Here is a 21,882-nt window from a genome sequence, read left to right on the forward strand (position 1 = left end):
GTATTTTGTCCTTTGAATGCCACAGTTTCTCATTTCATAGTGCAATCTTTGTGCAAACTTTTCAAATCTTATTTCTTTGGTAGTGTTTACACTTGCACCTTTGTATGGGCATACTATCAGCTACATTTTACAATATAAGAATAATGAACATACTATTTAAGAATAATGAACATGCGATATAATAATAATAATGAACATGTAATGTAAAATAATGAACATGTAATATAAGAATAATGAACATTTTATTGAATAATACTGAACATTCTAAACATTATGATAAAAACTCTAATAATATGAAGTTTATGTTCTTACATTTGGCATTATGGAGAAGTAAAGAGTGTGTTTTTTACCCTTGATGTTCATAATATGAGCCTAATTAAGCATCAATAACGACATTGTCGACTTCTCCATTTGTTCCAAGTGTCTTCATTTCACCTATGTTTACACTATTTTCTCCATCATGGTACAACACCTCACTACCAAAATAAATAAACAAATAAATAAAACCAAAAAAACTGTTACTAAAAAAATGAACAATGTTAATTAATTTATGAAGAATGTAAATTAATTTATGAACAATGTAAATTAACTTATGAAGAATACAGTTTAAAGATAAAACTTACTTTTCCGGACAATCACTTAATGCATAATCAGAAATAGTTGCATTCATTGCATTAACGTCCTTAAACAAATCTTTGTATTTAATCATGAAAGGGGATTTGAGACAAGGAGACAATTTTATAATTTTCCTTCTTGGTCTTTTGTTTGCCTCAATATCCTTTGGTCTAATTGAACAAACATTAAATTATTGTTAAGGATTTATGAACAATAAAAGTATATATATGAACAACATAGGTTATGATAATGAACATTAATTTTATTTTCTTATTAAAAAATTACCCATCTGAATTTTCTGGATTTTTTGTTTCTCACTTGGTGCTGCTTCATCACATCTGTGATATATGAACAATAAAGTATATTTTAATGAACATAATTATTAAAAAATTGAACATCCTACATAAAATAATGAACATCATCTTTTACTAAATGAACAATAATTTTACCTCTCTTGTTTTTTGGTCGCACTCTATTTTGGCTCAATTTGTATTTTTGGCTCAGTATCTTTTTCATTTGTCTCCCTAATTAAATTTAAATGAACAAATAATATATTAAATTGAACATCATGCAACTTTAAAGAACAAATCAATATGTTAAATTTCTATTTTTTTCTTTTACCCTTGTGCTACTATTTCTGGATTTTTTTGTTATTTCTCACTTGGTGCTGCTTCTTTACATCTGTGAACGATATATAATGTAGATAAAAATGAACATAAATAGAAATAAAATGAACAAGTATATCAAACTTAACCATAACTTTTATATAATACTTATATGTAAAAAATTTATATTATAATACTAGTTCATCAGAATCACATTACTTTTCCCAAAATATTTACAATACAAAAGTACTTCATCCTAATACTTGTTCATTTAAATTACATTTTGTCCAAAAAATTCCAACATACTTCATCCTAATATTTCACACGGGTGAAATTTCAGCCTTATACTTCATCCTAGCACTTCACCCATTAGATATTCTATTACATTGGGTTTCTAAATAAAAACTAATGTCCAGTTCATAATTACTTTACCCTTCATGAAATGGGAAGTTTCCCGACAGTGGCTGGTTGAAAATATTTGCCATAGTCGTATCTGGGTTGTTCAACATACTCTCAAATATTGACGGATTAAATACTGGAAATTATTCTCTCTCAACACTTGAGGGTCCTAGCCCAAGATCCAAGTTCACTTTACTCCACTTCTTCCTCCAATAACAACTTCTTGGGGGCTAGGGGTTGGAGTTGAATGGACCCTCAAGTCCCAAGGATTACTCGGGTCGAATGAATCCCTAGATTTCCCTTTTCCCTTAGCTGATGCTCTCTTTTTTGCTGTTGTCTTTTAAGATATTCTCTTCGAATATTCTCTCTCAACCTCATCCAATGCACCTAAAAAAAACTTAGTCCCAAACACTTCTTCATCTTGACTCAAGATTGAAGGTTCCTTTAACTTCTTCTCAATGAACTCTTCCATTGTTTTGGAAAGAAGATTGTTTGGGAAGAGTTCTTTAGCATGATTGAGTTTTTCTACCATCTTTGACAAATACCCACTTAGAGCTTTAGCCAAATCAATAAATTCCTCCATGAAATGCTCCTACAAAATGAACATAGAATATAGAGAATATATGAACATTCAGTATCCTGTTATGAACATCTATAGTAAAAAAAATGATCATAATTCGTTTTTATATGAATATGTAACAGATATTGAATATAAAAATTATTACTTTGAATCATAAGAACAAACATTATGAATATATAATATTAATATTATGAAAAAACATTATGAAACATAAGAACAAACATTGAATTTTTTTTTAAAATCAAACCTTTTCTGTTTTCTCTGGCACATTTTCTTGCTCTTCTGCAGCTCTTTGGATTTGGATCCTTGGTAACATGGTTCCTAATCCATAATTCTTCCTCTCCAACTTCATTCTCTCATGAACCATCTCCTTATTCCAAACAGAATTCAGTGGCGGAGTCCTTGTTGTTACAATACTTTTTCTTTGCAATCGATCAAAATAAGTCAACTGAACAAACATAAGAATAATTCGTATAAAAATATTAATAATCAACCAAATAATATGAATAATTTAAATGACCTAAAGTAATAAATTTATGAACAAACTACATATTTATATATATGAACAAAAAGCATACCATTTTGAACAACAAAAATAAATTTATGAACAAATTACGTAAATAAATCATTAACAATTATACGATTATGAATAACAGTAATAAATTTATGAACAAACATAATACATAAATGAACAATAGCCATACCATTAAGATAGGTAGTGGACCCTTATAGAACCCTTTCTTGTTGCTTTTCCAATTAGAGTTTATATCCATCAAGCTGTCAAGTACATACTTACACCAATTATATCCTTGATTTCATGACAATCTCGAAATGAATATAGGAACTTGTAATGACAGGTGATGCTTTGGCTGCATTTCATCAAACAGTTCACAGCTAGCACAATGAAATCAATGACAAACATTTCATTTGCTTCATCTGTGTTCTGTTCAATAGGAACTGTTTTTGCAGCCTTTTTCTTCTTCTTCTTTTTATCCTTCTCTTATTTCTTTTCTTCTGGTGCATGCTTTCCCAAAATCAAGTGTGTTTTTGGGCTTCCAAGAGTGATGTTGTAAGCTTTTCTCCACCTTCATATTCAATATAAAACAATCAGTACAGCTATAAGAATAATGAACATGCTTACAGGAATAATGAACATCATGTAATGTATAATGAACTTCAATAAACTGAACATATTTTAACCTTGTTAAAAGACTTTCTTCCTCTTCCTCATCATCAGATTCAGCTATTTCTTCAACTTCTTTCACAATTTTTTCTCCTGTTGGGATCCATATTACTTCTTTGGATTTTCGTTTGCTTTTTTTGAACTTTGTCCTTTATCTTTTCCTCTCTTCAACTCCTTCTCCTTTAACTCCTTCTCTTTCAACTCCTTCTCTTTCTTTTTATTACCAAAAAATTTCTTAGAACCTTCATCTTCAATTATTCCTTCGTTTTCCTTGTTTTCACTTCCTCTTAATTTCTATTTGACAGCAACATGTTTTCTTCTCATCTGAGGTCTACAAAAGAAATGAACAAATTCACTAAAACAATGAATATAAAGAATCAATTAATGAACTTTTAGAAAAAATAAACAAAGAACAAAATAAAAACTAGAAATGAAGATTTTCTTACTTAGCAGTAGCAATTGCAAGAGATTCTTGTTCAGAAGCAAGAACAAGTTGTTCAAGTTGTTTTTGAGGAATATTTTTGTGACAATAAGAATGAACATAAAAACAAATACAATGAATAAACTTTATATTAATATGAACATTGCCAAATAATATTGTATTTACCCTGTTTGTTCTTCTCCAGACCCTGTTTGGTCTTCTCTAGGTCATGTAGAAGAATTTTCAGGTTCGACACTAACTTGGTTATCATCTTGTTCAGAGATAGTATGCTTGTGTTCAGATGGTTCTGGGCCATGTTCAGAAGCATTTGGTATTGTTTCATTGTTGTGTCCAATTAAATACTAGTTAGTTTATAAACTATTGCTTTCCTATTGCATAATAGTGAACATAAACAATTAAAATATGCACAACAAAAGAAAAATTATGAATTTATCAAATTCCACAAGTTTAAGTAATGCAATACATAATGGTTACATTCTATTTTGAAAGTGAACAACATCTATCAAAAAATGAACATCAAGAAAACAAAATTGAATTTTAACAAAAGTTGATTAAATTGCATACGCTTGTTTGCTTTGTTCTATAGTAGGTTGTTCAACACCTTGTTCTGTACGTTCTTTTTCAGAAACTTCTTTGTATATAAATTACAATACACAATTATTACAATCTATATCATAAAAGTGAAAAAAAAGTCTATGTAAAAACGAACATGAAGAGAACAAAAATGAATTTGAACAAAAATTGATGAAATTGCATAATCTTCTTCAGTGAGGTGTTCAGAAAGTTCTATAGTAGCCGTCTTAGAAATTTGATTAGTCTTGTAAACACATTGTTCAGTGTGTTGTTTAGAAATTATTTCTTTTGTATGTTCAGAAGGATTTGTACATTGCTCTTCATCTCTGTTTACAAATTGTGATACACAATAAGCATATTTCTATTGTATAAAATGAATACATGAATAATAAAAATGAACATACGTAAAATGAATATGAATATTTTTCTCAAACAGAACAAACATACTTGTTATTTGGACTTCTTTCATTATCATTTTCAACTTCTTTGGCTAAATCCTTCAAGATTTTTTCATCTACAATTGGACTTTTAACAATTTTCTTGCTTTTTTTGAACATTGAGAAAGAGTGTTGTTCAATAAATTTAGGGTTTTTGATCAAAAGTTCAACTTCATATAATCAACAATATAACAATGTTCACTTAAAACAATGAATTTCAATACTTATGCATTTGTCTTCATCTAAACTACTTGAATCTAGTTTTGATTTTATACACAAAAAAAAAAAAAAAAAAAAAAAAGAAAGAAAAGAAAAAAGTACTTTACAATTTTTGAAAATAATAACACATATTAACTTAGAACATGTAAATTCTAACAAATGTAAACAATATTCACATAATCTCACTAAGATTTAACTTAAATTTTTCAAAAATTTAAGTCAGGTTCAAGCTAGTAAATTTTTGAAAAATTAAAATTTCAGAAAATTTAATACAAATCGCTAAAATATAATTGAGTATCATTAAATTCAAAATGAACTAAGTTAATTTTCATATAAACTTACCCTTTTTTGGGAGATTTTGGTTGAAGATTGAGTTCGTCTCGTATGTCCATGAAGGTTTTAATTTTTTTGAGAGAGAAAATTAGAGAAGGGAAAGAGAATGTAAAGAGTGTTTGATAGAATTTTTGGGAGAAGTTGAGAATTTAATTGATGAGATGACGGTTTTTTTAGAAAATATGACGATTGTTTTTTTTTTTTCGAAAATATAGCGGTTTGAAGTAGATAAGTTGGGTTGAGGGAGGTATGTTTTAGTCTTGGCCGCTTTTAATTAGATGAGGTATGAGTTGCGCGTTTTGGGTCGTGCCTTGTTGCAGCTAGAATAGCTGCATTAGTATGCAGCTAAGACTAATTGTCCAGTTTATGTTTGTTAGCCTATAAATGACGATGGACTAGCCACAACCGAAATTAAGGGCTGGGCTTTGCCTTTTGGATCGTTGGACAGATTTAAGATTTGGCCTATCTTATTTTGGCCAAAGCCCATTTCAGCACAAAGAAATTTGCTTAGTTTTTTTATTTTAGTTGTTAACTTTGAAGGAAAATTCTAAATTTATTTCGGAGATTTATTCATATAGACTTAATTAATTCTTTTTCTAATATTTCTTATTTACAACAACCATTGTGTTGTTCTCTTTATTTCATGTCTAATACTTCATTTGTTATTATCACATTGCAATTAATGTTTAGAGTTTCATGCTTGCAATGTCATCTTATAAAATGAACATCTCTAAGGACAATAACTATCTTTATGTAAATCCATAGAAAGTGGATACCTTGAAATCTTATAAATCGAGATGAATCTAACCAAATCCAACAAAATTATAATTTATCCTAGCATATAAATCACAAAATACAATTAAAGAAGTGAATTGTATAAAATTTCAAATGTTGCGATTACAAAAAGAACAAAAGAAGTATATATTTGCAAAATTGGTTGAAATGCAAATTTTCCTTTTTACTAAAATGTATCAATAAAATGGCATACTACATCTATACATGAAGTATGGATGTATCATGCAAATACATAACAATTGAATTATATAAAGAAATCTTTCATCAAAACTATGATCATTGAGTGTATATATATATTCCATTGTACCATGTCTTTCACAGATAACATGTGCGATATACAACCTATTTAGGAAGACGGTACGCTAATTTGTTGTAGTTGCAATTATGATTTCCATCTAATTCATTTGTTTGGATTTAATTAAAAACTCAGTATGATTGTATTAGAGGTTGTGTATATTGACTATATTCCAATATTGACAGATCTATTTGCACTCCTAAATCTCAAAAGCTCAAATAGTAAAATATTTGCATTAATCAACTGGAGAATGGAAGTTGCTATAGTTGTTGATCTTGTGCTTCATATACTAGTTGGAAATATATCGAAATCCAAAAACATGCAGTGATATTAAGATATTAAATTTAAAAGAATTGAAGAACAATTTCGTTAAGTTTAAATCAATTTCCAAATTGAGTATTGACAATAACAATTTTAGTTCAAAAATAAAAAACCTAAGCGAAACATAGTAGGAGAGTTTTAACAAGGAGAATGATCGTGAATTTGTCAGTATTTTTAAAATTAAACAATGAAGATTTTATTCAACTTACTAAATTAATGAAGATAATTCAACTATTACTCTCCCATTAGATACAATAAAATTAGTTAGTATATATACAAGCTAAGTCGTCATCATTCACTTTAATTCAATTCAACATCGAATAATAACAAGACTCTTGCCTTTTTTATTCTCCCAATTGGATAAATAAAATGTTCTTAATTAATATGGAGGCAAATTGTCGTACTCGGTCCAACGTCTCAACTCAATCTAGTTTCAGATTTTGTCTTTGCCTCTATTCTCTCTCTATATTCATTTATCTTTATCATTTATTTGTTGTATTTTCTCCATTTTTTAAGATGCATCACTTTTGTAGTTACGAACTTCTAGTATATTTATAACTATAACTAAATTAATTACCGCTGACATCATTATTATCCACATGTCAACCTCTCATAAAAAAATTTTCCGGCAAAACTATTAGTGACACCATTTTTTTTTTCCAAGAAAATGAAGGTTTGAGCATGGTAAATTAACTACACAACATTTTCCTAAAAGATTTTATATTTAAATTGATCGGACTAACACACAATTTCCTATGGAGTAAAAATATGGATGGTTGGACTATTTTATTTGCCTATAAACATTTTCTTTTCTCCTACTCTATATGTTTTATATACATTATATGAATTTGGGGTTTTCACTCTTTATTAATTCATCAATTTATTATATTTTGCTCAAATTGTTTATACTACGCATTACAAATAAATAAGCCAAAAAAAATTATTGTTAAAATCGTGTATCGCACGAGACTAACCTAGTACTCTTTCTATATTATTGTCACGTTTTGAATTGTACATTACACTATTTATATACTAATTATAACTTGAAACTCTACAAATTTATAAATTGCATATAATGTTGTTGGATTTGGACTTAGGAGTGATTACAATAGAAACCCTAAAAAATTCTCTGTTCTCTCTTTTCTCTCTATTCAAACCTAGCCACCATAGTAGAACTTATTAGGGGCTGCCATCGATTTTATCGATGGTGAGCCCCAAATTCTTCTTCAATTTAATGTTTTTAGCTGATAAAGATCACCAACAGTATGGTGATTATAGTAAGTCCCTCCATGTAGGGTTTAGTCGGTTCTCTAATGGTGGGATTTTTAGTATTGATTGTTTGTTTTTTTTCGTGTGTGCATTGATACAAATTTGGAAGATTCGTCTTGCAAATTTGTGGAATTGCGGGTATGTTGGTTTAGGGATGCAGATTTAGAAGATTTGTCTTGCAAATTTGTCGATCTTGATGTCCAATCAAGTTTCATCACTTTCGCGACTATACATCAATGGAGCTCCGTCAAGAACGATGCAAAGACATCTAAAATTATTCAGAAGAAGTTCAGAAGCGATGCCATTAGTTTACAGGTGTTAAATACTTGTATTGAGAATTTAGATCTCTAAAGAGATTATTGTAAGTGCCGAATGACTATTATTATTTAATGAAATCATCCCTCCTTATTCCATAAAAAAAAAAAAAAAAAAGGACTTGGGAGTGATTTCCGTTTAAAACACCTAAATATATTTACCCTAGGGTCGGGATCCGGTGAGAACCACCCTTTATGTAAGAACTCACACCTTATGTGAGGACAAATCTCAGCCGCTAGTTAGATCAAATCCAACATCTGAGATTTTCTCTCTCCTCTTTAGATTTTCTCTCTTTTCCTCCAAGTTCTCTGATTTTCTATGCTCTTCCATTTCCTCGCTCTTCAATTTCTTTGCTTTTGCTCATCAATTTTTCGCGATAATCTGTTAAGGTATGTAAATTTCAGTTTAATTTTGAATTTGATCGATTTTGAAACATGTTTTTGTGATTTTGATTTCGAATGAGTTCAAGTCGATTCACTACTAGAAAACAGGTCATTTCCGACGGAAAAATTCCGTCGGAAACACCCTGAATTCCGTCGGAAATAGCAATAAAAAAAATTAAAAAAAAACCACCACCACCCCAACCACCCTACCCCACCTTATCCAGCCACCACTTCCCCACCTAGAAAATTTTTTAAAAAAAGCCCCCTTAACCACCACCACTCACCACCAGACCCTCTCCCTTCCCCGAACACCACATCTCCAATTTCCCCCACCACTCCACACCGTCACCACCCCACCACCTAATATCCCCACTCCCCGCCAGCCCCACCATGACAACTGGCCACCCCAAAAAAAAATCGAAAAAAAAAACCACAAAAACAGTGTAAAAAAAAATCGAACAATAATACAAAAATTAAACCAAAAACCGATAAATACAATACAAAAATTAAACCAAAAAAATCAAAAAATACAATACAAAAATTAAACAAAAAAAATCGAAAAATACAATACAAACCAATCAAAACCATAAAAAAAATCAATCAAATCAAAATTTAATTAGAATTTCATAATTTTTTTTTTTAAAAAAACGATAATTATACATTAATAATTAAAGGAAATACAATTAACGTTACAAATACATAAAAAAACTAAGTAGATCTAAATCTAACATAAAGTAAAACTAGATCTAAAAAAAAACCTTAAGAGTGTTACGCCGTTGTTGTTGACGGTGGTTGTTGTTACGCCGTTGTTGTTGTTGATGTTGGTTAACGGTGGTTGTCTTAGACGGTTGTTGTTGTTGGTTGAAGCCAAAGAAAGAAAAGAGGAAAGAGAAGAGAGAGAAAGAGAAGAGGAGAGAGGAGAGGAGAAATGAGGAAAGAAGAGGTGAAGGAGAAGCGCACAGAAGAGGAGAAAGAGAAATGAGGGAAAGGAGAGGCGCACAGAAGAGGAGAAAGAGAAATGAGGGAAAGGAGAGGCGCACAGAAGGAAGAGGAGAAGAGGAAAGAGGAGAGGAGAGGAGAGAGAAAGAGAAGGGAGGCGAGAAACAGAAATGAGAGCTTAGGGTTTCTCTTTTTATATTACTTATTTCCGACGGAATATTCCATCGGAAATGTTAATATCTCGTTGGAAATGTTAATATTCCGACGGATTTTAATTCCACCGGAAATGTAATTTTCTGACGAAATATTCGGTCATAAACCCTTATATTCCAACGGATTTTAATTCCGTCGGAAATTTCCGACGAAAAAAAAATCCGTCGGAACTTCTGACGGAATTATGTGTCCGTCGAAAATCGGCCTATTTCTAGTAGTGATTTTTGATTTTTCTGATTTGATTTTCAATATTTTTCGGCGATTTTAGGGTTCAAACTTCAGTGATTTGAGGGCTGGAATTTTCAGCGGATTTAAGGTTCAAATTTCAACGATTTTAATGTTCGAATTTCAGTGATTTTAGTGTTCGAATTTCAGCGATATTACGTAATTTCAGCGCTACTCTTGATTATTATTGTTTGATTTTTTTTACGTCATTTTACCATTTATTTTGTACGATTTATGTGCGATTTTATTGAATAATTTTGTTGTGATTATTTGATATTCTTTTACTAATTATTTCATGATAATAGACTAAGAAGTATCAAGATTATGGCTTTCAACTTGTCAGCTTTATAAATTAATCTCATTTGAATTTATGTTGTGCTCAATCCTTGATTTGCTGTGTATCATATTTTATTGAGATAGTTTATTTAATTTATTTCTTATACATGTAGACAGTAGGCCTCCCTAGCCTTTCAAGCATGTCACTTGATTACCTTTTAGTTTACCAAATATTTCTCTTTATTTTGATCTTTTGAATTGTCTGGTATAATGCATATCTTTTTAAATGCATTTTTGTTAACAATAACCCATCTGTAATACAGGAAGTGGAAGAGATACTTGAGCTTTTGAAGTCAACTTGGCGTGTATTGGGAATAACAGAGACCATCTACTATATATGTTATGCTTGGGAATTATTTCGTCAAGTATATGAATTATGATACTCCTTTACCTTGAACTCATTAAAATATGCCTTATAAATTAGCATTGCATTATATATGATACACATTTTCTTGAAAATCGTTGATGATTATGTTTCATGTGTGTGTGTGTCTATGCTAAAAAAGTTGATTGGGTGTAAGAAAAAGTTCCAAGTTCCATTGGTGGGTTGTCAGTCCAATCCTATTTTTAGAGGGTAAGATGGTGAAGGGGTATGCCAAAATTGAGATTGAGTAGAAAAAATAACCATAAACGAAATGCTGGCTTTTTTTCAGCTAATCGAAGTGAGAAACAAAGTATGTAGCTGAAGGAAATTAACTTCTAAAGGGTATATAATGTGGTTTATAAAATAACAGATTATATAAAAATACTTCTGTTGGTAAAATTGTTCATTGTGCTCTCCTCTTTTATCTGCCAGAATAGCAAACTCTATCAATCTCCAATCAAAAGATTATTGTCAGGTAATAAGATAAAGAAAGAAAAAAGGAGCAATACTTCCTTTTTCTCATAATTTTCTGTTTGGAGATCGTTATTGTCAGAGCTGGAACTCTTCAAGTTTATTGTGGAAATTAGGATGAAAAGTGTTCTTGCTCTTCTGTCAGTGTTTAACCTTGGTGAACTATTAGACTATTAGGTGATGTTGCCCCACTCCCCCTGCTAGCATCATGTTCAATATTCATTACTGTCGAGGTAATTTATCAAATAAGCAAACAATTCTTTATTCATTTATCAAATAAGAAACAATTTTTTGTTCATTTTGTCACAATGAGCAAACAATTCTTTGTTCATTTATCAAACGAGCAAATGATTTTTTTTTTTTCATTTATCAAATGAGCAAACAATTCTTTGTTTATTTATCAAATGAGCAAACAATTCTTTGCTCATTTGATAAATGAGCAACAATTCTTTGTTCATTTTGTCAAATGAGCAAAAATTCATTGTCCATATACAAAATGAGCAAACAATTCTTTGCTCATTTATCAAATGAGCACATAATTTTTTGCTCATTTATCAGACAAGAAACAAATCTTTGCTCATTTATCAAATGAGCAACAATTCTTTGTTCATTTTATCAAATAAGGAAACAATTCTTTGTTGATTTATCAAATAAGCTGATTAAAAATTTATAACATAGAAAATGATTTAAAACATATGATAAACCTATTAGCTCAAATGGTAGAGAACTATGCAAACACATAGGGGATGTAGGTTCAATTCCTACATAGGTTATCTCTATAAACAAAATTAATTAAAAAAAAAAAATCAAATTCGTACTAAATTATATGAGCAAAAAAATGGTTTGAAATGATTTATAACTATATAAACTTTGTTACAATTAAACTCTCATACAAACTTGTGTCTCCACATTACATAAATGAACCTACGTGGGATTCGAACCCATATCTTTTGTGCATTTGCACAATTCTCTACCCTTGAGCTAGTAAGCTAACGTATTTGAAACATTCAAACACACTCACAAATGAGCAAATAGTTAGTTGCTCATTTGTCAAATGAGCAAATGATTAGTTGCTCATTTGTCAAATGAGCAAACATTTCTTTAATAATTCATTAAATCAACAAGCATTTCTTTGCTCATTTGTGAAATGAGCAACCATTAGTTTGCTCATTTGTCAAATAAGCAAATAATTAGTTACTCATTTGTAAAATAAGCAAACATTTCTTTGATTATTTGGGAAATAAGCAATCAATGTTTGATCATTTGGGAAATGAGCAATCAATTTTTAATCATTTAGAAAATGAGCAAATAGTTAGTTGTTCATTTGTCAAATGAGCAAATACTCAGTTGCTAATTTAACAAATGAGCAAAAAATTAGTTTCTCATTAGTCAAATGAGCAAATAGTTAGTTTCTCATTAGTCAAATGAGCAAATAGTTAGTTTCTCATTTGTCAAATGAGCAAATAGTTAGTTGCTCATTTGTCAAATGAGCAAACATTTCTTTAATCAACAAGTATTTCTTTGCTCATTTGTGAAATGAGCAACCATTAGTTTTCTCATTTGTCAAATAATCAAATAGTTAATTGCTCATTTGTCAAATGAGCAAATACTTAATTGTTAATTTAAAAAATGAGCAAAAACATAGTTGTTCATTTGTCAAATGAGCAAATAGTTAGTTGCTCATTTGTCAAATGAGCAAATAGTTAGTTGCTCATTTGTCAAATGAGCAAACATTTCTTTAATCATTCATGAAATCAACAAGAATTTCTTTGCTCATTTGTGAAATGAGCAATCAATTATTTCCTCACTTGACAAATGAGTAAATATTTCTTTACTCATTTGTCAAATGAGCAAATAGCTCATTGCTCATTTGTAAAATGAGCAACCATTTGTTTGCTCATTTGTCAAATAAACTGACCACCAATCACAAAGGAGGAATAAGATAACTTCTCAAATCATCATAATGTGTCATCATTTTAAATCAAAAGGAAAGCAAAAATTAGAGTTAATGTGTATAAAACCACCATAAACCTCTCACACTTGGAATCGACAAACATCTTACCACACATCTCCCCATACCAACTCACACAAACATGAATAGCTCTCACTTTAGTTGTGAAAAATAAAAACAATAAACGCTCATGTGTTTATGGGGTGAAGTATGATCTCACTCAACCTAGGCATAAAATGCATGTCAACTTCACATGAATTGTCCTCTTTAGACTTGCAATGTGACTTTCCCCACTCTTAAAGATTGATGCAATTACAAAAATCATGAAATCCAAAAAGGTAGGCTTGGAAAATGAAGGGTTGGACGACGTTATTTGGGAATGTGGTGCTTAAAATATAACAAATCCTAATCTCACTACACATTCAAATATCGGGTTCAAGCCAACCTTATTTCCTCTAACTTCATACAATATAAGCATAGCCCTCTTTTTTCTCTTTTTCTTTTTTTTTCACTCTTTTTTTCTATTATAAACTTGCAAAAAGAAGGGATTTATAGCAATTTAGGATTTAGGAAGACTTCTATAACTCCTCTTTACTTTGAGGTATGGGTACATGAAAATTCAAAACCACTTCTTCTTTTCTCTTCTTCCTTCCTTCTTTCTTTCTTTTCCCTTTTTTTTCTCTTTTTTCTCTTTTTTTCTTTTTTTTTTTTTTATTTTGAAAACACTCATAGGGCTTAAACAAGTGTAATACTCCTTCAAAAGAAACCTAGAAAAATGGCTTTATGGCTTTAAACGTAGGGTACCAAGAAAAGGGAAAAACACGGCTCAAAATGGCTCAACCTACGAGTGAATGTAAAAAAAATAAAAATTATGTGGGCCTAAAATGTTAAGGCTCTATTTTCTACAAAGGAAATTTCAATCACTTTTCCGCAACATGCATCATTCAAGTCTCAAATAGTCAAAGAGCAAAACCAAGAATTCAATTATATGAAGCACAACTAATCACACATGAAAGAATAAGACTGAGTTAGAGTGAAATCAGTCAAAGATGGCTCAAAAATCTCACTGGGTACACAAACAATTCACATAAGTAGAGCGGGGAGACCATCCTAGCCACAAACCTACTCAATTCCAAGCAAATTGGTAAATGGGTTTTCGAAAAGCTTTTCACAAAGCACACATGTATGATCATTATCATAGAAGCATAAGCGTGTAATGGCATATCAAAGACACTAATAAGAAAGAAAGACTGACCAAACATTAAAAAAAAAAATACTAATATATACATGGTGAAAAATGAACCCTCCCCAAGCTAAACCATACATTGTCCTCAATATATGCATAAATCAGTGGAAAGTGGACAAGGGGAGAGGGAAACAGGTCTACTGATCGGGAGGGGGAGAATCATACCTTGGGAAGGAGCTAGAACCGCCCTGAAAATGCTGACGCATCATGCCCCCAATATCATAGAACTCAGACTGAAAGGCGACGATCTGGTCTACGAACGTGCCTATTAAGTAGACTGCAGTTCGTTTTTTTTTTTAGTTTTTTTTTTTACCTGCATTAAGAGAGAAAATTAAAAGTAAATAAATAAATGAAAACATAAATAGAAACGTCTACAAATAAAAATAAAAAGGCAAAAGAATCAAGTAAAAGATCGAGAATGGGTTGCCTCCCATTTAGCGCTTGTTTATAAGGTCTTTAGCTTGACCGTAGTAATACTCAGCCTGGGTCACCACACGAAGAAGGAACTCCGCGATGTTTCCCATGAAAATATCTGCTTCCAAGTGACTCCTTCATTTTATAATTTACCTGCCTTGTATTCGAACTTACCTTCATGTGGCCAAACACATCATTGGGTAGGATTTTATCCTCGTTTCTCACGAAATTTCTGTCGAATACATACTTATCAACCAAAGGGTTAGTAGCATCGATTCTTAAGCAAGTACCACCATCAAATATAGAATTATGTTCATTAAAGAGCTTAAACATGACTTGTTTATCCTGGGCTCTAATGGTCACTTGTCCTTTAGGAACATCTATTAGGGCTTGACTTGTGGCAAGAAATGGACAACCAAATATAATCGAGATCTGATGATCTTCTTGCATATCCATGACGACAAAATCAATAGGAAAAACAAGTTCACCAACCGTAACTATTACATCTTCAACCACACCCTTAGAGAGTCTAGAGGTCCTATTAGCCATTTGAAGAGAAATAGGGGAAGGTTTAAGTCCTTGCAAACCTAAATTCTCATACAGTGAATAAGGCATTAAGTTAACACTAGCACCTAAATCGCACAAAACCTTGTCGAAAATTTTTTCGTTTATCGTATAGGGAATAGTGAAACTATCAGGATCATGCAGCTTAGGTAGTAGGTTATCATATAAGAGAGTAGGGCCTTTCTTATTTACTAATTCCTTATCCTCATGTTGGTCTTTGATATTCTTCACAAAATTCGCAAATTGAGGCATTTGAATTAAAAGATCGGAAAAAGGAGTAGAGTCGTGTACCTTTTGAAGAGCTTCGCAGTATTTCCCAAAATGTCTATCGAGCACGACCCTTGATAACCTTTGCGGGAAAGGCATCGGTTCCTCATAAGCCGGTGGAGCAATATATTTGGGACCTTGAGCATCTTTACCCTTTTCATCCTTTTTTGACTCCACACTGTGCACTTTCTCATCTATTTGCCTCGGAGATGGTTCATCTCTTCTCAAGAAAACAGCATTGCATTGTTCTTTTTGAACCTTCGCTTGATCATGAAGAGTTAATAAATGACTCACCTGTTGTGAAAGTTGACTTATTTGGTTTTCCATGAGCTTACTCTGGGCTTGCAACTGTTGGATGGCACTATTGGTTGTGGTAATGAAGCTCTCCATCATCAACTCAAGGCTAGATTTTTGGGGAAGTAGTTGTGTTGGTTGTTGGTTCATAGGTGGTCTTTGTTGGAAGCCAGGTGGTGAGTTGTAGTTGTTGGGTCGAGGCGATGGTGGTGGATTCTGTTGTGCTTGGGTGTTCTTATAAGAGAAGTTGGGATGGTGTTTCCAACCTTCATTGTAGGAATTGGAGTAGGGGTCATAGGGATTTTTGGGATTTGAGGAGTATAAAGCATTGACTTGTTCAATAGACATCTCACTCATGTTCTGCGGGCAATCAGGTGCGATGTGGCCCTGCACATTACACATTTGACAAACCTCCTGGGGGCTAGTTAAAGTTTTAGCTTGGAGCTTATCAAACCTGCTTGTTAGTGCCTACACAGAACTGGCTAACATAGTCAAAGCATCTACATCAAGCTTACCTCCTTTTTTCACGTTCTGACGACCTCCTGGATGATAATTATCATTGGCCGCCATCTTCTCAATCAGCTCCTTTACCTCAGTTGGGTTCTTTGTCAAGAGAGAACCCCCTGATGCAGCATCAATGTAGATTCGGAACTCATGGGTTAGGCCATTATAGAAGGTTTGAATCAACAGTCACTCTGGGATACCGTGATGAGGGCATTGTCTCTGTAAGCGCTTAAATCTCCTCCATGCTTCATACAGGGACTCATCATCTGATTGCCTGAAGGTATATAGTTCGTTTCTTAGCCTTTCAGTCTTTTCCTGTCCCAAGAACTTGACCAGGAAAGCTTTCACTAGCTTGTCCCATGTATCAAACGAGCCAGTGCCTTCATCTCTCAACCATTCTTTCGCCCTATCCCATAGTGAAAAAGGGAAAAGGCGAAGTCTAATAGCATCATTTGTAACACCATTCATTTTCATAGTATCACATTTCTCCAAGAAACTATCAATATGACTTACTGGGCAATCATGTGGTGTGCCTGCAAATGAATCATTAGAGATGAATTGAATGAACTGTGGTTTCAATTCGAAGTGCTGAGCAGTGACAGGTGGCCTGACAATGCTAGAGAGGAGTCCAGTTGTCGTATCAGGGATACCGTACTCCAAAAGAGAATTCGTTCCTTGGTCTACCATGTTTCTATTATTTTAATTCCTCCTTTTTCTTCTACCTCCTCGTCTCCTTACAGTTGCTTTGATTTCAGAATCAAAAGGTATTAAACCGTCTGATCATGAACCTCGTGTTTGCATGCAACAAGGAACTAAAAGCAGAGTATCAAAAACACAAGAGACAATAGCCGAAGCAACGAATAAAGCTTAGCAAGAACAAATCACAAATAATCAGAAGAAACCGTTAGTCCCCGGCAACGGCGCCAAAATTTGATAGGCGTGTCGCGCACCTAACAAAAATAATACCTAACTATTCCTCCTAATTATGTAGCAGGGTAAGTCAGGGTCGAATCCCAAGAGACTAAGGTTCACCTAAATTATCTAGACTCAAGTAATTACCAAGCAAGAATCAAACAATGGTGGAATAAACTAAAAGCTAATGTATGGAAAACTAGAATAAATCAAACGAATATAATAAATCAATAAACTAAAACATCCAAGATCAAATATCACCACAATTACGATCGATGCAATTATATATCTACCCCTAACATACAATTCCAATTAACACGGGGAATAGCAAACCCTAACAAATACCAAGGACCTCTCTCAAGTATCAATGGCTTCCCTAACCCACAATCAAGCCTATTCTCATGGTATCATGCAAATTAGAGACATTAAACACTTTACTTCAATTCCCAATTATCCGTTCAACTATTCTCATGTTGAATTTCAAACCCTAAATCAATTTACTCAATTTCGTTAAAATCCAACTCTCGTTGTGATAGAAACAATGGAATAATAACAATACTAAATATCTCTAATATAGCATTGGCATAATCACAATCAATTTAGCATAGAAAATTACAATGGTTATTAGAGAATTTAAAGAATTAATTCATGCATCAATCATAATTGGGCTACCCTAGATCTTGGAATAAGAAAACTACTCACACATACCAATAATAATCAAGGAAAACATAATTAAGAAATAAGAGATGAAAATAAAATACCAAATCTTGAAATAAATGGAGAATGTCAAAGTAGAACTTGAATCTTGAATTACAAAAGCGACGTAAAAAAAAAATAATAGAGAGAACTAGGTCTAATAATAAAAACTAGATGCTAATAAAAATACTCAATAATGAAATAATATAAAGTCTAGAGTATTTATACTCCGAAAAAGATATGAAAACGCAACAAAAATATATCGCGCAGTCTTCCTAAGAGGCAAGGACGTGCCTACAAGAGGCACGGACGTGCCTCACATTGAGTGTAAATCCTCATATCTTCTGGAATCCAAGCACGGACGTGCCTATATTGGGCACGGACGTGCCTCATATCGAACACAACTTCTTCAACTTCTGAGAGTCAGGCACGGACATGCCTCGGCTGGGCATGGGCGTGCCTCACTCCAAAAGGGGCTCAAATGACTCGTTCTTCAACCAACGAGCTTCGTGAAGGTCCGTGGGCCTCGGTTTAGCCTCATGACTTCATAAAATCTCCAAATTAGCTCCGTTAATCCTGAAATACATCATAAACAACGAAACTACCCATAAAAGCATCGAATCATCGAAACTAAACCAAATTAAACCAAAATGAACTAAAATACTAGGCTAAACTAATAGAAACAACTAGAAATAAGCTAACAATTATGCACAAAACACGGCTTATCATAAACATATATATACTTTTTTTTTGAAGGAAATAAGCAAATAATTAGTTACTCATTTGTAAAATAAGCAAACATTTCTTTGATCATTTAATTTGGGAAATGGGCAATCAATTTTTTGCTCATTTAGCAAATGAGCAAATATTTCTTTACTCATTTGTCAAATGAGCAAATAGCTCGTTGCTCGTTTATGAAATGAGAAAATATTTCAAATAAACGCTAGGTATAAAAATCACCATAATATAACCACCACAAAAGTCACCATAATATAACCACCACAATAGTCACCATAATAAAAAGTCATCACAAAATATCCAATTTCGATTCAAATATAACCACCATTTTTACATCATTCAAAGACTAACAAAGATCTAACCACCATTTATAAAATGAGCAAATAATTCTTTGCTCATTTATCAAATGAGCAACAATTCTTTCATTCTTTGTTCATTTATCAAATGAGCAAACAAACAATTCTTTGCTTGAAATTATCTGAGCAAAAAATTAGCTTGAAATAACTAATAACTATAGAAACTTTGTTACAACTAAACTCTCATACAAATGGTTGTCTCTACATTACACAAATAAACCTACGTGGGATATGAACCCACATCTTTTGTGCATTTTCATAATGCTCTACCAATTGAGCTAGTAGGTTGATGTATATAAAACAAATAAGCTGAAGGAAACTTACGCGCCAGTAAACTTTGGTATTAAAAAAAGAGAAAAAAAATATTGAAAAACATTTAATAGAACATGAGTTCACTTGCATCCTTATTGAACATTTATGAGTCAGAAAAACAAGCTACTACAATAGTAGCGAAGTTTATTCAAATGCTGATTTTGCAAAGCATGATTGTCAGCAACTTATTGAAAGGTCATAAATAACCATTGTACTCATTATAATCCCGTTTTTCCCATTCACAGTCTAAAAAATACTTAATAGATGTAAGCTGAGAAAGAAGAGCTTATATTCAAATTAGGAATGCACAAATTTTCGACAAACTACTTAAGATATGTCATATATATATCATATCTTATTTGGGAGTATTTGAGCACTAAAAGCATATCTTATTAGTACTTCTTAGTGTTATGACAATGCTCCTATTAAGATGAACATTACTCTTTATCAAATGCACAAAATCCTCTCATTCCAAAGCAGAGTAAACAGAAAGAACACATATCAAAAACAAACCTGTATATACGAATTCGCAGCGGATACAAGATTCACATTCTTAACTCCCACAAAAGCTGAACGAAAACACGGAGATATGAAAAATGAGATGGTGGCAGTCTGGGGATGATGAAACAACACAATCTACTCAACAGCGGAAATCAAAATCAAAACAGAAAAATAAGGTATTTTCATGAGAATTTGGCATGTGGACGTGGTAGCAACAAAGTTTTTGTACCAGTTTCAATAACTAGTTAAAGCCCATTCATCGAAGCCTTTTGTCAGTAAAAACAACAGCAATCCACTTGCCAGACTTATGAATATTAACATGGATATCTGATGTTGCACTTGATCATCATCCTGTTTCAATTACATGCAACTGAATCGTGACTTTGTGTGCAATATTAAACAGCAATTACGAATCACACTATATGCATATTAGTAGATTACACAGTCTGATTTTATAGTCATTGTTATTCACAGATAGTTCCAATTCCCACCAACATTGGTATAAAGTATAGAAAATTGTTGGGAACCTTCAGTAGTTGTAATCAAATACAAATATAGTTTTATAACTAAATTTTCTAAAGCTGTAATAAAATCAACTATTTATGCCATTCGGAATCTCAATTACACATATATCAGTAGTCATCCATAATTTTAATCGCACTAAAATTCAGGATTCAATATAACTAGAAACAATATTTGCTTGACTAATAATTCTATTAACTTTATAAAAATCATCATCTCTATAATTTAAACCAAGTACACCTAGCACACAATCACATAACCGCACAACACCACAAAAGACAGGAAGGGATGAAACAACAGGGAAGTAGCAGGGCTGCAGCAACATAGCGACATGTAGTAGTAGAAAAGGGGGAAAAAATCTGAAAATAAAACGTCGAGATATTATCTTACCTCATGAATTGTTTCAATGGATTAGAAGAGGAACTCAGAAATTGCTTAAATGGAGAAGTTCGAGTTCCCGCAAGTAAAAATTAGAATAATCCTCAAAATCCAAACAATTCAAAGAACAAGAACACAAACTTAATACAATTAAGCAGAAAAATTAAACATAATTAAAGAAATTAAGCCGAAAAATCGAACAAAAATCAAGGTAAAAACACAAATAAAAAATAATTACCCAAATAAAACTAAAATCAACTTAATAATTATTCAAATAAACCTAAAATCAAACTAAAATCAACGTAATAGCACAAATAAGCGTGATATCTAGGTTTTTCGAAAAAACGAAAATATGTAAGATAACGAAAATTAAACTAAAATAAATGAAAATCACCTTGACAAAGAATCAATGAAGTTTGAAGAAGAATTGATGAAGAAACAAAGCAATTAGCAGTTGAAAGGGAGTAGAGAAATTGAAGAAGGAGAGAGAAAACGCTAGAAAATTGTTTTTGAAATTATGTTTGATTGGGATAAATTGTAGTCATTGAATGCAATTGATCAACGGTTGTAATATGTCCTCACATATATTAGGGTTCTTACATAAGGGATGTGGTCTCATATGATCCCATTTCTATATATATATATATATATATATATATATATATATATATATATATATATATAACACATTTTTATTTTATTTTTTACGCCCACATTATCAGCAATTACAAATATCGAATCTTTTTTTTTTTATTGGGTTCACATTAAAGCGAAACCGCCAATAAGGTTAAAATGCTATTTGATTTGTTTAGGTAATTGGAGAGAGGAGATCGAGAGAATAGAGGTAGAGGAGGAAGGCTATCACAATAATTGAGATTATTTTGAGTTAATCAAAAGTTGTGATTAATTAAAATG

At 31.9% G+C, this 21,882-nt stretch overlaps 1 protein-coding gene across 1 annotated transcript; it reads right to left on the reverse strand.

Moving 5' to 3' along the window:
• Window positions 1–1,959: 1,959 nt before the first annotated feature.
• On the reverse strand, window positions 1,960–17,239 carry LOC110719750. The gene is made up of 5 exons (XM_021898742.1): window positions 16,753–17,239; window positions 16,523–16,671; window positions 15,098–16,435; window positions 2,447–2,647; window positions 1,960–2,211 (listed from the first exon to the last, which is right to left on the reverse strand). The coding sequence occupies exons 1-5, from the start codon at window positions 17,237–17,239 to the stop codon at window positions 1,960–1,962; spliced, it is 2,427 nt and encodes an 808-aa protein (XP_021754434.1).
• Window positions 17,240–21,882: the final 4,643 nt, after the last annotated feature.

This window comes from Chenopodium quinoa, unplaced genomic scaffold (assembly GCF_001683475.1).
Source record: "Chenopodium quinoa cultivar QQ74 unplaced genomic scaffold, ASM168347v1, whole genome shotgun sequence".
NCBI lineage: Eukaryota > Viridiplantae > Streptophyta > Magnoliopsida > Caryophyllales > Amaranthaceae > Chenopodium > Chenopodium quinoa.

Coding starts and splice junctions, on each gene's coding strand:
- LOC110719750 (XM_021898742.1), bottom strand. CDS start 17,239: ATGGTAGACCAAGGAACGAATTCTCTTTTGGAGTACGGTATCCCTGAT. Junction 16,436..16,522: donor TGACTATGTTAGCCAGTTCT/GTGTAGGCACTA, acceptor TGTAATGTGCAG/GGCCACATCGCACCTGATTG. Junction 2,212..2,446: donor TGCCAGAGAAAACAGAAAAG/GTTTGATTTTAA, acceptor TTCATTTTGTAG/GAGCATTTCATGGAGGAATT.